We start from the raw sequence: 18,978 nt of genomic DNA on the forward strand, positions 1-18,978 counted from the left end.
CCTCACTCACTTATGACTTATTGCCGAAGTATCCAAGGAGTGAGCCATAAGAGGAGCATGTAATCCAGAGGCCACTGGGGCCTCCGAAGAGAAAGCACTTGCTGGTCTTTATTCCTGTGCTCATTTGAGGGGAGGAGTAAAGGATGCATCTGCTTCATACTGACAAACAAGATGGCTGCCCTCTACAACAAACACATCAGGGCTTCGTTGAAGGAAGGGGAAGCGAGCGAGGAGGGGGTGATGACTTGCTCTGATGGGTCTTTTGTTTTTATTGAAGCCAAGTGTTCTTTCTGAGCCTAGTCTGAGCCGAGAGGCATTTTCCCAAGAGGGAAGGGGCAACTGGAGTCCTTAGTCTGCAAATGTTGAAGATTTTTTTTTTAATCTAATTTTTACCTTTTTTACTTCCCAAATAATGGGAAAAGAGGGAATAAAAAGTTCGGAGTTGAGTGGAATATGAATCATTAACTTACGGGATTTTTAGGTTGGTTGACACTTGAAGTTTGTATTCCAAGAATCACTCTGAGCATAAGCTGTTACTGTCTGGTAGCTCTGTTTCCTTATTCATATCACTTTTCTAAAAATTCTTTTTCCTCCATATCGTCCTTCCTTTTCATTCTGGGCTCTCGGCTGGATTTATAATTTAAACAGGAAGGCAGTGAAACAGCATTTGCCTTGTTTATTCCTTTTGCAAACAACATCCCTTTGTGGTTTGGTCAGAGATTTACACTCTTTGCTAATCAACACCAAAATAAATAGACGCTTAAAACTGTCAGTGACGCCAGCCAGTTCTGCAGCCCGAGTTCTGAAGGACTAGGCCAGATGGCAGAGCCAGGCCCCCGACACACATAATGTGTGTTCTGTCGCTCTTGGCATCAGCAGTGCAGGCAGCTGACTGCTTTTTAGAAGGCTAACTGGGAGGGAGCAGATTCTCCACTATCCATTTGTTCAGGGATAAATCCTAAGGTGGCACGAGTGGTACTCAGCCATGGTTAAAACCTGTAGTGCTCTGGCCCAGGCCCAGGCTGGCACTTCTGAACTCCTGCCTGGCCCCCAGCATGTTCTGTGATCGTGTTCTGGTCATGAAGCTCTCCGTTAGGCTCCCTGGTGTATCACGTGGAAGAGCAGAGCTACCCATTTTTTAGGAATTTTCAAGTATTGCAGCAGGAGGTATTGCCCAAATACAGGGCTGCAGTGAGTTCATCGTGCTCAGGTCAGACTGACAGGCGGAATCCTGCTCTGTTCCCCTGGGTGTTATCTCGACACTGCTGAAGTTCAGAGAAATAGCGTCCATTGCCAGTACACACACACACATGAAAATTTTGCTTTTCATGTCAAGTTTTGACTTTAGACTTCCACCTTGTTCACCTGCAAAGAGATTTTTGGCTCTTTGAAAATTCATAACTGCATTGTCAAAGTGCTAATTCGATAAAACAAACCAAAAATCCTTCTGTCATATGGAGAATGGAGTAAGAAATGGCAACCCACTCCAGTATTCTTGTCTGGAAAAGTACCATGGACAGGAAAGCCTGGCAGGCTGCAGTGCTTGGGGTCGCAAAGAGTTGGGCATGACTGAGCACACACACGCATGCCGTGTATGTAGCAGGGTCTCCCTGGCCCTTGGGAGAGCTTATTACAAGAGTAACTGAAACCCAGTGCTCTGAGCTTCCAAATAGATTGGTAATCGACAGGCTGCCTATGAGATTCTGACGTGGGAGCCATCCTTTCTCCTCCCTTTCCAGGAGAGTGTTTTTTTTTTTTTTTTGAATTCTCAAGAGACCACCCTGATAGTATATTCAAGGTCAATAACTTACAGGGTCAAATACATTTTTACATGCAGCAAAATATGTAAACAAAGATTTCTCATCACTTTTCTCATAGAAAGCACCCAGAGACAAGCCAGATCCTTGACTAACTCTGCAGACTCTTTGCCTTTGTGGAGGGAATCCTTGACATTCAAGTAAAATTTTAGAAGCTGTTTTTTTGAGGCTTTGTTTAATGAAGAAGAGACAGCTACGGAGAGAAAGTAACCTCTTTGGACTCTCCTATACCACCCCACTCCAGTACTCTTACCTGGAAAATCCCATGGACAGAGGAGCCTGGTGAGCTGCAGTCCATGGGGTCGCTAAGAGTCGGACACGACTGAGTGACTTCACTTTCACTTTTCACGTTCATGCATAGGAGAAGGAAATGGCAACCCACTCCAGTGTTCTTGCCTGGAGAATCCCAGGGACCGGGGAGCCTGGTAGGCTGCCGTCTCTGGGGTCGCACAGAGTTGGACACGACTGAAGCGACTTAGCAGCAGCAGCATACTATCTGTAGGACCTCTCCATTCAATGCCTACTCTCCAAACACTGAAGGCAGATGTTAGAATGGAATTGTTTTAGATGCTGTTGTGTTGCCAAGGGGATGCTTGTTTTTTCTTTTGATTCTTCTTGGCGCCTTATTACCATCCTGCCCCGTGAAGCATGGCGTGGTTCTACAGTTTGGTGCTAAACCCAAGCCCAGTTCTGTGTTTGCCTGTTTACAGCTTCTCAACACATTACAGCTTCCTCACTTCAAACAGTGTGTGAACAAACCAAAAATATGTTTTTGGCTGTGATCCAGACTTTGGCTTCCGCTCCCCGAGTCATGCCATAAAAATGCTCTGTCGAATAAATTCTCAGGAATTGGAAAGAACGTTCCCTGCTCCATAGGATTTTAGATAATAGAGGAAGCTTCAGCTGACCACCTGGCGTGGTGCCCATGGCCTTGGAAGAGCAAATCACACAGCATCCCCTGGCAGTGCTTTACAGTGACCGGAGATCAAGTGATGGATGAACTTTCCATTTAAAGAAATTTGCACATAATGTTTATCTCCACTGGGTCTTTTGAACTCTGTAAAATGCTATCTTTCTGTATCCTCTGCTGTTGCCAGTTAGTATAGATTATGAAGTTTTTGAAGCCAGGATTAATTTTCCATTGAGTAACTTCTAGTGTTAACCATGGACAGAATCCTATTATTTGAGGGGTGTGTATGTGTGTGTGTGTGTGTGTGTGTGTGTGTGTGTGTGTGTGCATGCTTGTGTATGTTTAGAGAGCAATGTCTCCCTTTCCCAGCCTGGATATAGTCACATCCTTATGATTCAGGATCCCAGTTGGAAAGAGATGGCATATTCCAATTAGGACCATTTAGGGAGAGTTTATTCACAAAGGGACTATTTTTATTTTATTTTACTTTTTTAGTTGTAGCATGTGGGATCCAGCTCCTTGACCAGGTATTGAACCTCGGCCCCCTGACATGGGAACTTGGAGTCTTAACCACTGGACCACCAGGGAGGTCCCAGGGGCTATTTTTAAAAGGTGTGAATGTGAGGAAGGTGCCAAGATGGCAGAGGAGTAGGACGGGGAAAACACTTTCTCCCCCACAAATTCATCAAAAGAGCATTTAAACGTCGAATAAATTCCACAAAACAACTTCTGAATGCCGGCAGAGGACATCAGGCACCCAGAAAAGCAACCCAACTCCTCGAAAGGAGGTAGGAAAAAATATTAAAGACAATAAAAGAGACAAAAGAGGGAGGGACGGAGTTCCGTCCCGGGAAGGGAGTCTTAAAAAGAGAGAAGTTTCCAAATACCAGGAAACCTTCTCACTGCCGAATCCGTGCCGAGCTTTGGAAGCACAGAGGACAACATAACAGGGAGAAAAAATAAATAAACAATTAAAACTCGCAGATTGCGAGCCCTACGGTAACTCCTTCAGCGGAGAAGCAGCGCAGACGCCTGCATCTGCCATTAGCAAGCAGGGGCTGGGTAGGGAGGCGCGGCGCGGGCTGCATCGCTGAGAGTAAGAATCTGGCCTGAATACCCTGAGCACTATCTGACCGAAATAATTTGGGCTAGCAAACCAGACTGTGGGATATCTACCATGCGAAAAGCCAGCCCTAACCTAAGACACCGCCAGCCCGCGCACGGAACAAAGGACTAAACAGAGGTAGCCGGCTGCAAACCTTCCCCCTCCGGTGACAGGCAGCCAGAGCCGGAAGGGGGCAATCGCAGCCCCAGAGAGACATTATCTATAAAACTGGCTTCTTTGCTAACTAAAACTTATTGGGGGTCTGGACGGTCAACATCTGCCTGAGAAGGTGCGCCGGTTTTACACCCAGATAACCAAGTGGCGGGGAGGCGATAAGTCGCAGCATTGGTGCTCGCCAAACACCTCATCACCTGAGCTGCTCGGACCTGGGAAGAGCACAAAACGCAGCCCCAACTGAGTCTGCGCCTCTGAGGACTACCTGAGTGCCTGAACCTGAGCGGCTTGGACCTGGGAGGTGCATGCAACCCAGGGCCAGCCTCCGATTGCTCCCGGCGGAACAACCTAGAGCCCGAGCAGTGTGGGCAGGGAGGCTACACGCGCCGTGAGCGGGGGCAGACCCAGTGTGGCTGAGGCACTGCGAGCGCACGCCAGTGTCATTTGTTTGCAGCATCCCTCCCTCCCTCCCCATAGCGCGACTGAACAAAGAGAAGAAATACAGCTCCACCCACCAGAACACCGACACAACCTTCCCTAACCAGGAAACCTTGACAAGCCACCTCTACATACCCACACACAGCGAGGAAATGCCACAGTAAAGAGAACTCCACAAACTGCCAGAATACAGAAAGGACTCCCAAACTCAGCAATTTAAACAAGATGAAGAGACAGAGGAATACCCAGCAGATAAAGGAACAGGATAAATGCCCACCAAACCAAACAAAAGAGGAAGAGATAGGGAATCTACCTGATAAAGAATTCCAAATAATAATAGTGAAATTGATCCAAAATCTTGAAATTAAAATGGAATCACAGATAAATAGCCTGGAGACAAGGATTGAGAAGATGCAAGAAAGGTTTAACAAGGACCTAGAAGAAATAAAAAAGAGTCAATATATAATGAATAATGCAATAAATGAAATTAAAAACACTCTGGAGGCAACAAATAGTAGAATAACAGAGGCAGAAGATAGGATTAGTGAATTAGAAGATAGAATGGTAGAAATAAATGAATCAGAGAGGAAAAAAGAAAAACGAATAAAAAGAAATGAGGACAATCTCAGAGACCTCCAGGACAATATTAAACGCTACAACATTCGAATCATAGGGGTTCCAGAAGAAGAAGACAAAAAGAAAGACCATGAGAAAATACTTGAGGAGATAATAGTTGAAAACTTCCCTAAAATGGGGAAGGAAATAATCACCCAAGTCCAAGAAACCCAGAGAGTCCCAAACAGGATAAACCCAAGGAGAAACACCCCAAGACACATATTAATCAAATTAACAAAGATCAAACACAAAGAACAAATATTAAAAGCAGCAAGGGAAAAACAACAAATAACACACAAGGGAATCCCCATAAGGATAACAGCTGATCTTTCAATAGAAACTCTTCAAGCCAGGAGGGAATGGCAAGACATACTTAAAATGATGAAAGAAAATAACCTACAGCCCAGATTATTGTACCAGCAAGGATCTCATTCAAATATGAAGGAGAAATCGAAAGCTTTTCAGACAAGCAAAAGCTGAGAGAATTCTGCACCACCAAACCAGCTCTCCAAAAAATACTAAAGGATATTCTCTAGACAGGAAACACAAAAATGGTGTATAAACTCGAACCCAAAACAATAAAGTAAATGGCAACGGGATCATACTTATTAGTAATTACCTTAAACGTAAATGGGTTGAATGCCCCAACCAAAAGACAAAGACTGGCTGAATGGATACAAGAACAAGACCCCTACATATGTTGTCTACAAGAGACCCACCTCAAAACAGGGGACACATACAGACTGAAAGTGAAGGGCTGGAAAAAGATTTTCCATGCAAATAGGGACCAAAAGAAAGCAGGAGTTACAATACTCGTATCAGATAAATTAGACTTTAAAACAAAGGCTGTGAAAATAGACAAAGAAGGTCACTACATAATGATCAAAGGATCAATCCAAGAAGAAGATATAACAATTATAAATATATATCCACCCAACATGGGAGCACCGCAGTATGTAAGACAAATCCTAACAAGTATGAAAGGAGAAATTAACAATAACACAATAATAGTGGGAGACTTTAATACCCCACTCACACTTATGGATAGATCAACTAAACAGAAAATTAACAAGGAAAAAAAAAAAAAAACATGTATCTATAAAGCTCACTAAAGCAAAGCACAGTAAAATGAGGTATGGCAATAAAAGGCGTTAAATTTATCAAATAAAAAAAATAAATAAATAAAGTGCTGAAAAATTAAAAAAAAAAAAAAAAGATCATATCCCAACATGTCTGCCACCATCTGCTGTTAAGAGAATCTACATTTGCTGTGCTTTCCACTTTTCATATACATTATATCATGTAGAATGCATTAATCCTTGAAATGAACCCAACCCACCTCTCTTTAATTTCTATTCATAGATACTAATTATGAAGACAGACCTGTAAAACTTTGCAATTAGTTTTAAAGAAAAAGTTATTTATGACACTTGTTAATGCATTAATGCAGACTTTATTCAGGAGGACTGCCACCATAGGTATAAGGCGTATTGAAATGAGATTTTGCAGTAGAGAAGAGAGATGGAGCTCAATTCCTAATAAGATGAGGAATTATTGGGGAATATAGCAAAAGATTAGTTTGGAGGATCAGTGGATGAAAAATTACTAAGAGGAAACATTAAAATAGGCCTGATGGGAATCTTGTTGAAGACAGGCGGGGGTAATGAGACACCATCTGGAGGTGTTGGAAGATGGGGACTTTGATCAGATACCAAAGGTGGTCAGATATCGAAAGTGGGAATTCTGGATTAAAAAAAAAAAAAAAACATTCAAAAGAGCTTGCCTTTAGGAAACCAAAAAACTGTTGAATAGAAACAGTTCTTTTACTTTAATCACAAACTCTTCTAAATTGTTTAATTGTTATTATATAAAAAAAAAAAAACCAAAACCTAAATACTGAATATAATACTCTATATACTTTCCTTTGATCTGAGTAAAAAAAAAATATAAATATGAAGACTACATATGTAGAGAAATACCATACCAGTATTTTCTATGGGCATACCTTATGATTTTTAATAATTATTAAAGAAGATGTAGCACATATATACAATGGACTACCACCCAGCCATAAAAGATAATGAAACAGTGCCACTGGTAGGAACACAGATGGACCTAGAGGTTGTCACGCAGAGTAATGTAAGCCAGACAGAGAAAGACAGATATCATATGATGTCACTTATATGTGTGGAAAAAAAGATACAAATGAACCTATTTCCAAAACAGAAAGAGACTCACAGATATAAAAAAACAAAAAACAAAAAAAAAAGGTGTGAATGTGTTGGGGAAACAGAAAGAGATAGTGTATGACTCACTGGAGCTGTTACTACTCGTAGACCAGAAGGGAAGGAAAGGAAGAGGCGAGACCAGAACCTGAAAACAGAATCCTGTCGAGAAGGCCACTTTCAGAATGGCCTGCAGGATGCAGATAACCTGGCCACTCGGGGCCATTCATCTCTTCCCTCCCTCCAATCCCTGTCTGGGCTCCCCATTGACTGAACCCAGTCAGAACCAAGAGGTGCAGAAGGCTTTTGATTTGGTCCCGGTAGGTTGATTTCCCAGGCTGAAAACAGGACAGAAGGCAAATTGGGGATTTGGAGGGCAAATGAAGGGCATCTGGAACATGTCCCAGTGTAGAGGTCCAGTTATTCCTAGGGAGGGCACAAAATCTGAACAGAAAATTTAAACTCACTTTTATTTTTAAATAGCTTTATTGAGGTATAATTGACATGCACTAGATGTTAGTCGCTCAGTCATATCCAACTCTGCGACTCCATGGAAAAAAGCAGCCCTTCATGCTCCTCTGTCCATGGAATTCTCCAGGCAAGAATACTAGAGTGGGTAGCCATTCCCTTCTTCAGGGGATCTTCCCAACCCAGGGATCGAACCTGGCTTTTCTGCATTGATGCAGATTCTTTACCATCTGAGCTACCAGGGAAGCAATAAACTGCATATAATTCAACTATGCAGTTTGGTAAGTTTTGATATGTATATGCCCGTGAAGCCATTATCACACTATCAAGTTAGCAAACATATTATCACCTTCAAAATAAACTCACTTTAACATTTATGATATTCCACATGGCCCTTTAGGAGGGCATGGAAAGATATCATGAAATCAAGCAATAGCAAATACATTTCCAAAAGGATTGGGTCTGGACAGGCACACAAAAAATGAAATTCAAGACAATGTCAAAGTTTATGAGAAAGCTAGTTAATAGTAAGTAGTTTGTAATACATTAAAAAAAAATTGAAGGTTTTTGTTTTGTTTTTGTGTTTACTTCATATCTGTTTATTGCCATGAATTTAAAACAAAGCATGTACCTGCTTAAAAATCGAAGACCCCATAGAGCTTATGTTTATGTGGTTATCCCTTTCAAACTTTACCATATTAAAAATTAAAATAAAAATTTAAAATATTTTTTTTTATTCATTGAAAAATGACAATATAATTCTATTACATATTAACATAAATAGCTTAGGGAAAATAGGCTATTTTGTGTTTTCCAAAACAAAAGAATTATGCAAGAAGAGTGATCGTTGTTTTCTATTTTTGTCTGTTTTCTATGAATAGAAACTAGCTAGTTTATGACATTACGTCTGCTTCTGTGTCCAACCAGTGCAATCAAGTTGACCCTTGAACAGCATGAGTTCAAACTGTAAGGGTCCACTTATATGTGGAGTGGATTTTGTTTACTAAATATGTGCTATGATGCTGCATGACCTGTGGTTGGTTAAATCCCTGGATGCAACCGACTGTAAAGTTATACTCAGATTTTCAGCTACACGGAGGTTAGTGCCCCTTCCCCCCAGTTGGTGAAAGATTAACCATATATTGTTTTGGTAAGTTGTTGAAGAACGTCTAGCCTCACATAGACGTATAGTTGGCAAAGGGAGGGTTATTTTAATGGCCTTTTCATATAATTGTAGACATTCTATTTTAATATTACTCCAAGACTCAACACACGATCATTTGTTAAAGTTGGTTGTGTGGTGCTTGCCCCCTCGGCAGACTTGTATGAACCACTCCTAACCTGTCGGGTTAGGTGGCTGTTTTCTTTTTTAAAGAAAAACTGGTCACTGTCTTTTGAAATTATGGTTTCTATAAGGTAGAATAAGAAATGCAAATCCTCACCTTCATTATACCCTTTTAAAAACTCAAGACTTGAAAAATTATAGAAGCTCCTTCTGATCAAACGCCAGCGTTTCACATGCATAGGAATTAGAACACTTTTTCCTTGATAGATCCACACTTCATATTATAGCTACCCTTTTGAAGTAGGAAGTGAAAACTTAAGTTAATGGTTTCTAACATAATTCCTGAATAAATATTTGTAGAAACTATCTAACATTTGTTAGAGTGCTTTTATTCATTTCCTTCAAAATCTTATTTATGTCTATTACCTTATTTGAATAAGTGATAAAAATGCCTTTTAGAAATGCCTTAAATTGGTACAGAAACCAAATTAAACATTCAGGTCCACAGATATGTCCAATAAATTAGGCAACCACTTTATCTGCTTGTTTAGAATGTTTCAACATCATTAATCCATAATTTTATGTTTATGTCTTTTAAGATCCACACAGGTTTACAGCATCAAATAATCTGGCCCTGTCAGCCCAGCTGCATTCCTCTGGATGAAAAACTCCTGCCCCAGCTTCTAAAAGAAGCAGGCTACACTACCCACATGGTTGGAAAGTGGCACCTGGGCATGTACCGGAAAGAATGTCTTCCAACGCGCCGAGGATTTGATACCTACTTTGGTAATGGAAATGCATGTTTCTGTACCAACGCAGACCAACTGCAGCTCTCTCATAAAACAAGTGAAGTGACCAGAAACTGAAAGCAGAATGCATCAGTCAGTAGCCCTGGGAGGCCCCAGACATGGCAGTGCGCTCCGGGCGTGCTGGGACAGCAGTTACCTCCACCAGGGTTCTGGCCAGCACACGGGGTCCTTTGAAGAGTCTGCTGTCAGAGGCCTCTGTGCTGTAAGAGAACTCTATGACTGAAAGGGGATACAGACTGATTTTTTGAAAAAAAGTTTCAGGCAAAACTCAATACAAGAATATTTCCTTCACAAAAGTTCAGAATATTCTTTTCTCCTCATGAACTGTGTTCAGAGGTTTTGTTTAGTTTTGTTTTTCCTGGAGATAAAAAGCTTCTTTTCCATTGGTATCCTTTCCCCATTCTTGAGATCTGTTTTTGAAATCACTAATTTGGGGAAGATAGAGCAAATAAATAAAATGGAAGGGTAAATAACAAATGTTAATAGGAGAGATAAGAAGTAATAAATATTTTATGGGTGTGATAGCCCTGTAAAAATAAATGTAAAGCCTATAGTTTGTTTTCAAATATGCTCTCTTTAAACCTATTACTGGAGAAGGAAATGGCAACCCACCCCAGTGTTCTTGCCTGGAGAATCCCAGGAACGGGGAAGCCTGGTGGGCTGCCATCTCTGGGGTCGCACAGAGTCGGACACGACTGAAGTGACTTAGCAGCAGCAGCAGCAAACCTATTACGAACCATACTATAACAACCTGTTTATCTCGCCAGGTGCTGTATATCTATCAAGGTCTTTTCATATTTTGCTTTCTGTCTAGCTAGAATATTCTGTTTTATCTGTCTAGGCGTTTAGCTTGCTACCAACTTCCCACTTGTCTCTTCATTTATTTACAACCTGCCGTATCCAAAAGAGAACATACACTGAATGTAAATTTTTAAGAAATAAATAGAATGAAAAATCAGGGTGAGTAGAAAAAGATGGACTAGTTGCATGGCACTGAATTATTTAAAAACAAAACAAAGCAGAACAGCTGCATGGCTGTAGGTGGACTTCACATTGAACTCTGAGATTTGAGACTTCTTATGTCCAAAGGGAAAAAGAAAAGCAGTCTATAAGAGTCATATTATTTACAAGTTAAATGGAAACCAGATGTTCAGGAAGAGTAAAGCATTTTCTGGCTCTTAGACCTGAGAGAAATTTCTCCTTTGGGAGAAAGTAAGGTGGACAGTATCCTCAGAAACATCATTTTTGTAACAAAATAGTGGTTGTCTTGTAGGTGTTTCTTGAAGCATTGTCTTTTACTCAAGCTAGAGCCAGAGTACCCGAGTCCCTTTTGGTTGAAGGGATGGTCGAGGGCCATATCAATGCAATCAGAGCTCACAGCTCTGTAGTGCCTTGTTGGAACCAGGGTTAAGGTCGAGATGCAAGGATCCAGACATGCGACTGTGTGTCCTGTTCCCATCTCGGTTCTCTAGCAGACATTGCTAATCACCGTGCCTTCTTCCTTTCTTTCTCTTAAATATGTATTTATTTATTTGGCTGTTCCTGGTCTTAGTTGTGGCATGTGAGGTCTTAGTTCCCCGCGTAGGGATTGAACCTGGGTCTCGCTGCATTGGGAGTGCAGTCTTAACTGCTAGATCACCAGGGAAGTTCCTCATGTGTTCTTCCTTAGTGAACCTGGATATATCCTCAGTATCCTTAAAGAGCCATTAAAAAATAGGACTTGGATGTAAGACTTCTTTGTCATCTTGGATATTCTAAAGGCAAAAACAGCCTCTACATCCTTTGACAGTTTTCACTCAGGCCTTTGCAAAAAGATGGATCGATACCTATATTCTGGCAACTGGAAGAATTATAGATATTAAATTTTTTTAATTAAAAAACCATTTATGAGAAAGAAGCCTAACTGGATTTAGACAGAGTGACACCTCACATTCCTATGGAAGGGAGGCTCACAGACAAGGAGGGCATGATGACCACGAGCTATTATCACTAGGAAGACTTAGATGTCCTGGTAAAAACCAGTCAGATGATTGTGGGCCTGGCTGCTCGTCTCTGTGAGTACACTAAGAACCATTGAATTGTACATTTTATCTGGGAGATTTGTATGGTGTGTGAATTATATCTTAATGAGGCTGTTAAATACAGCAGTCAGAGGTTTTAATTGTTCAAAAAGTAGTTTTTCATTTTTCCCAAAAAAGTATCAGCTGCCATCTTCTTTAGGCTCAGCCCCAAAGGTCAAATTTGTGGATTTGGGGTCTCATCCTAAGATGAGAACAGCTCCAAGCGACTGTCCACATGGTTGCATAGGATCAGTTCAGTCCAGTCTGAACAGATCTATTATGTGAATAAAGAGTCCAATTTCTAGAATCCTTTCATCTGTACTAACTTGTTAATATTTACAATTCATACATCTTTTAATCAAATATAGCCTTTGCATGTATCTTCCCAAATGATAGAAAACAGTTTATACTTACAAATAAAGAACCCAAAGTGATTCCTCAAGGTATTACCAATAACGAATAGTTATTAATATAGAACACCAGTGTCCTGACCCCTCTAATTACCCATATAAGGGCTGAAGTTATTTTCATAGATATATTTATTTTTCTACTACATCAATGCAGTTTCTCAGTCGTGTCTGACTTTTTGCGACCCCATAGAGTGCAGCACACCAGGCTTCCCTGTCCATCACCAACTCCCGGAGCTTGCTCAAACTCATGTCCATTGAGTCGGTGATGCCATCCAACCATCTCATCCTCTGTCGTCCCCTTCTCCTCCCGCCTTCAATCTTTCCTGGCATCAGGGACTTTTCCAATGAGTCAGTTCTTCGAATCAGGTGGCCAAAGTAGTGGAGCTTCAGCTTCAGCATCAGTGCTTCCAATGAATACTCAGGACTGATTTCCTTTAGGATGGACTGGTTGGATCTCCTTGCAGTCCAAGGGACTCTTAAGAGTCTTCTCTAACACCACAGTTCAAAAACATCACTTCTTCGGCACTCAGCTTTCTTTTTATTCCTAGTCTCACATCCATACATGACTACTGGAAAAACCATAGCTTTGACTATTCTGTTGCATATTAATCGACAAATATACTGGCTTTCCCTTTCTGTTATCATGTAGGATAAAAGATTACCATTTAAAGAGTTATCTTGAGACCAAGATATTTGTTATATTCAGGACTTTGAATTACTGAACCATGGAATAGGAAGAAATTAATTTTTTTAATTAATTCATTTGCTGTGTAAGGTGTGTAAGGCTTTTAATTGTGATTATAGGAAATATTCAGAGCTGAGGAAAGGGTTAGATCAATTATATCATCTTTAAAGCTTTTTTTAAAAATGTGGGTCATTTTAAAATCTTTATTCAATTTGTTATGATATTGCTTCTGTTTTATGGTTTGATTTTTTTGGACCCGAGACATGTAGGATCTTAGGTCTCCAACCAGGGATCGAACCTGCACCCCCTGCATTGGAAGGCAAAGTCTTAATCACTGGACTGCCAGTGAAGTCCCTCATCTTTATTTTAATATTAATAAGCAGTGTTTGTCAGGAAATAGTTCAGAGTCCAGCACAGTTATTTCTTTTGAATAGCTTTATTGAGGTGTAATTCAAATACCATAGGTTCACTCAATAGAAGTGTACAATTCATTGATCTTTAATAAATTCACAGGGTTTTGCCACTGTCATCACAATCCAGATAAAGAGCATTTGTCCTCACAATCCAGATGAAGAACATTTCTATCACGCCTCCCCCGACAAAGAAAACCCATACCAGTTATCAGTCATGCACATTTCCCCCAACCCTGAGAGCCCTAGGCAACCGCTAACCTACTTTCTGTCTGTATAGATTTGCCTATTCTGAATGTTTCATAGAAATAGAATCCTACAACATGCAGTGCAACTTATTTTAATATTTTTGGAAAATATGGAACATTTGCAGAAACAAGTAAAGTTGAGAAAACCCATTTTCTCCTGTGTGTAAGTCTAAATTGTGGGATAGATGTCATTTAAATTTGGAACAAAATTGGGGTCACTGTAGGTAGAAAAATCTAATTTCAGTGCTGTACATTAGTTTGCTCTTTTGGTTCTGTTCTGTTTAGAGATCCTCCGTTTAGAAAAGTTTGTGTCTCTCACCAGTGGGTGTCAGCATCTGACTAAAGATGGTTCCTCCAAGAGCTCCTTCTATACATAACCTTGAAGCCAGTAGGCCAAGGTCAATATCAATGTTATTTGAATCCTGCATTCATTTACGTGATCACCTCAGAGTAAAAACTTGTAACAAATCACATTAACCGCATGCTAGTTTAGCCGTTAGATAGCTTTAAATGATTAAGATGTCATCACCTTTGCTGAATGTTACCTCTGATTTTTAAAACCATATTTACTTGCAATCACTCACTTTGAGAGTTACACAATAGAGCTTACGTTCTAAAGATTGAAGGATGGCTTTTGATTTTTTTACAATAACATTTTAATGCCTTATGCTGGCAAATATAGAGATGTTAAAAACGGTGCTCTGATTAGCCTTGTCGTTTGATTAGCCTTGTCATGGGTAATCAATTGCATTAGGCAATTAAATGCTGAAGGCTCCATTTGTTTAACGAGTTTTATGCTATGCTGACTACTTCCATCTCCCATCTCCGTCGTAGGATATCTTCTAGGCAGTGAAGATTACTACTCCCATGAGCGCTGCACCTTAATTGACGCTCTGAATGTCACACGATGTGCTCTTGATTTCCGAGATGGTGAAGAAGTTGCAACAGGATATAAAAATATGTATTCAACAAACGTATTTACTGAAAGGGCTACAACCCTCATAACCAACCACCCACCAGAGAAGGTAAATCTTGCTTCTTTTTGATTTCAAAGTCACGTGAAGATAGCATCTCTGCTCAGGTGAGCATAGGAAGAGGCCCCTGTCTTTTAGGAAACAATCTAATAAGTTCTAGGTTGGTAAAGAACATGCCTGCAATGCAGGAGACCCAGGCACAATCACCGGGTCTGAAAGATCCCCTGGAAAAGGAAATGGCAACCCACTCCAGTTTTCTTGCCTGGAGAATTCCATGGACAGAGAAGCAGAGCAGGCTACAGTCCATGGGATCGCAAAGAGTTGGACCTGAGTGTGCGACTGACTTTGACTTTTTTTTTTTTTTTTTTCCACTTTCAAATGTTAGAGTACATTAGTATCAGCCTGGGAAGCTTGTTAGAAATACAAATTCCTGGAGCTCACTTCTAAAAGTCTGATTCATTAGGTCTGGGGAAAAATCTGTCAATATTTTAAAGAAGCTCTTTAAGAGTGATTCTGTTGCAAGTGGTCCCCAGATCACACTTTGAGGAATGCTGTGAGTATAGTGTTTTGGTACCAATAGAGTTTTACTGTTTTAGTGTGCTATGTGCCTGAGTTGACTTTATTTTTAAAAATAAAGTTGACTTTATTTTTAAAAAGATAGGCTTATGTGCAAAATGAGGTGTTATTATGACAGAATTTCTGTTAGAGACCCACAAACTTTAGATTCAGGGCAAGTTGCCTACCTTTGTATTTCCCAACCCCCCAAGAATTATCTTGGCTATTCTAGATATTCTGTATCCCCTTGTTAGTTTTAGAATGAGGTGGCCAGTTTCTACCAAGAAAAAAGAGGGGTCTGCTTGGGTTTGGATCTCATTGAATCAGTAGACCAACTTGAGGATAACAGACACATTAACAATATTGAGTCTTCTAATCTAGAAACAGGGTACACGAATGAGCCTGTTTTCCACATTGACCATACTGAAGCTATTTGTATATGTCATGTGCTTAAATCTTTTGATTTACTTACAGGGAAAAAGAGAAAAGAGTCTGACTAGCCTTAACATTTTTTCTTTTTGTCAAACTAAAGTTAACCTCCTGAGGTGAAGTTTAAGCTGAATTCTCTAGATTTAGTTTATAAATGCCTTTAAAGTTGGGTCAGATGCTTGTGTTGTCAGATGTTAGGCTCAAAATACGGTTTAATTAAGAACTGTATTAACATGCCCTCAAAATTAGAACTTCACGCAGTAGATTACAAAATGTGTACTGTTATCTGGGTTTTCTGATTGCCTGCACTTTGCCTCTTTGGCGGTTACTGAAGGTTCTCAGTATGGACCACAGTTTGTTTACCTGTTCAGTCTTGGCACCTGGCTGCTGACTCCCTTTCTGGCCTTGTTTTCTTCCTGGCTCTGTCTTTGTCTCCTCTAGCTCACTATCGAGTATCTTTCTTGATATCTGTCCTCAGCCTTGCCCCACTTTTGAGTTTTTTTATTATTCTTTCATTCTGACCACTTGGAGTGGCCATGCTTCCTGTGGATGATGGAAGAAATGGAACATTCTCTCAAACATGTAGACATATGCATATTTAAACTCTAGGTCTATACCAATATTCAGATAGTTGGAAAGATAACTGCTAGATAATTGGCTTCAGTTCTTAGTTTTCTTTGGTATGCTTGGCATGTTGTATATACGGTTGAAGATTGAAAGAATGAGCTAAAGTCTTGAGGGAACTGTGGTCCTTGTCTTTTGAGGCTTGAGGTGGGGCATTATTTTACAGATAAGCCAACTGGCTTCGAGAAGTGAGGGAACTTGTTCAGGGTCACAGAGTTAGAACTTAAAACCATGGTGTTTAACTCGAGAGCTCAGAGCACTAACAACCATCTGAGGTTCACAGTTCAGATTCCAGACCAGAGGTGACGAGCCCCAGTGTGATTCAGCCTGATGGTTCCAACATACAGTGGTTTAACAGTGTGCTGGGATCCTCTGGAAGGCTTGGAAGTACCACAGTTCCAAATACTGTGATTTACTAGGCTGGGGTGGGAGCCTATCAGTTACTTACTTTCCCTCCACCCCCAGCTCCCATCAGTGGTTCTGCCATGACGTCTCTGTTGATTGCCCCCAAGCACAGAGGGGCAGGCAGAAGCCAGCTGCCTTCTACAGGTTCACAGTATGTCGCTACTTTAATGGTGTAACAACTACAATATGCCTACAGTAAAAATTAGTTCCCATGAAGGAACAATAGAGTGTTCTCTCCCAGTGCCCATAACAGTAAGCAGACAAGAGGAAGCACCTGGGCTGAAAGCGTTCCTGGTGGGTGGGCTGTCTTAACTGGTGCCGTGGGCGAAGGCGCAGGAGCAGAGGGAGACTAGAGGTGCTGAGAGCTCACGAGCCATGCAAACTGGTGTGTGATGAGTCCGCTGCTGCTTATGGCAGCATTATGGAAATTGCCAGGTGAGAGGTGGTCCTTTTCCTACAATGACTGAAATATTCTGAAGCAGTATCCAGCCTTTTGGGGATCCTCAGAGTCAAGTGTGAAGCGCAGAAACAAAGGAATGAAATAATCAATAGCTGAGTAGTAGCCCCCAAAAGTTTAAGACGTAAAATGCAGGTGTTTACATTTTCCACTCTCGACAAAAGGATGCAGCCCACCAGTTCCAGGATTTTCATCCTTTTATTCCAACATTGAATCTAATCCTGTGCTAATTTCTCTGTGCTATCTACAGACTGCAACATGGACAACTTGCTCTAAGATGGAAATCGTTAAAGAAATACAAAGTGTCCACAAGCTGACTTAAAAATGTGTCTATTTTAAAGAGCCCTTGAGGGGGAAAGAGCATCTGGAGCTATTTTATAACAGAAACATGGTGTTGGAATCAGGGAGAAATTGCTAATAACCATTGCACAGTGCTGAGAGCGAATGCCATTTTTTTTTCCCCTGCAGGATAATTCCCTTAGTACTAACACTACAACGTGAAAGTAACACATTCACAAAATATCATTTTGTTAAAAATAGCCCCCCCAAACTTTGCAGAATAAAATGTTTTCTCACACACCTCATCTACTAGCAGTTTCTTAAAGCAAACGTGAATTTCTAGTGGTAGACACTCACTTTTTCCTGCCACAGTTTGGGAGGAAATGTCTTAATTTGAAAGTCAAAGAATAACACTTTAAAAACGTATCATATGCTTTTTAAAAGTGATACTTTAAATTAGAAAAATATACTAAAGAAATGAAAATAAGGCTTTCTTCCTCACTGAAATTAGCATAATGAGAAACAGAAATGAATCCTTAGCACCATTTTAATATGCTAATAACTTTAGGCAATAATGTCATGCTGCTGCTGCTGCTGCTAAGTCGCTTCAGTCGTGTCCGACTCTGTGCGACCCCAGAGACGGCAGCCCACCAGGCTCCCCTGTCCCTGGGATTCTCCAGGCAAGAACACTGGAGTGGGTTGCCATTGCCTTCTCCAAAGCATGAAAGTGAAAAGTGAAAGTGAAGTCACTCAGTCGAGTCCAACTCTTACTGACCCCATGGACTGCAGTCTACCAGGCTCCTCCATCCATGGGATTTTCCAGGCAAGAGTACTGGAGTGAGTACTGTCACTTAATACCTAAACATCGGGTGATGATTCACATTTAGGATACCAAACCCGACCGAAAAGGGTACAGATTCTTTACCACTGAGCCACCAGGGGAGCCCATGCAATATTGGATGGAAATACTCTAAACTGTGGTCCCTTGGGCCTCTCCTCATTAAATGGGCTACCCTGTTTATCATTCTGCCTCCTGATGACCCAGAGACATAGTGATGTGTGCAAGGCTGCTTGCCAACACACTGAATGGTCCTAGATCACTGCTGATGAAATGGGGAAAAGACAACTTCTTTTGTTCAAGGACCACCTTTATCTTTACTCATTAGTTAAGAAGATCTAGCTGACAAGTGTGTATTGTGTGTATGTGTGTGTGTGATGCGTGCATGTTCAGTCGCCCAATCGTATCCTATCTTTGTGACCCCATGGACTGTAACCCACCAGGCTCCTCTGTCCATGGAATTTTCCAACACTGGAATGGGTTGCCATTTCCTACTCCAGGGGATCTTGGATGAGGATCAAACCCTCATCTCTTGTGTCTCCCGGATAGGCAGGCAGATTCTTTACCACTGCACCCCCTGGGAAGTGCAGTTGGTAGGTAATGGGGGGCTTTACAGGGCCTATAACAATCACAGGCCAAGGCAGACTGCATCTCCCAGGGGTTGTTTTCACTTTTTTGTCTCAGATTTGTCTCTTCTGTTTGAACTAACAGGAGCCTGACCCCTGGAAAAATGGGGAAATAGTTGTAGTTTCATCATT

At 41.0% G+C, this 18,978-nt stretch overlaps 1 protein-coding gene across 8 annotated transcripts in view; it reads left to right on the forward strand.

The window, feature by feature from the left end:
- ARSB (arylsulfatase B) overlaps window positions 1-18,978 on the forward strand; it is a 181,746-nt gene that overhangs the window by 12,934 nt on the left and 149,834 nt on the right. For all 8 annotated transcript variants that reach the window (XR_015135495.1, XR_015135494.1, XM_086323125.1 and 5 more), the window contains exons 2-3: window positions 9,637-9,823; window positions 14,494-14,684. Coding sequence is in view for 6 of the 8 variants with exons in the window: in XM_086323125.1 (XP_086179251.1) it covers window positions 9,637-9,823; window positions 14,494-14,684 (378 nt within the window). In the remaining 2 variants the exon portion in view is untranslated. The remainder of the gene's footprint in view (window positions 1-9,636; window positions 9,824-14,493; window positions 14,685-18,978) is intronic.

Source organism: Bos grunniens, chromosome 10, assembly GCF_055505025.1.
Source record: "Bos grunniens cultivar Pamir isolate PY7600 chromosome 10, Bosgru_T2T1.0, whole genome shotgun sequence".
Classification (NCBI taxonomy): Eukaryota; Metazoa; Chordata; class Mammalia; order Artiodactyla; family Bovidae; genus Bos; species Bos grunniens.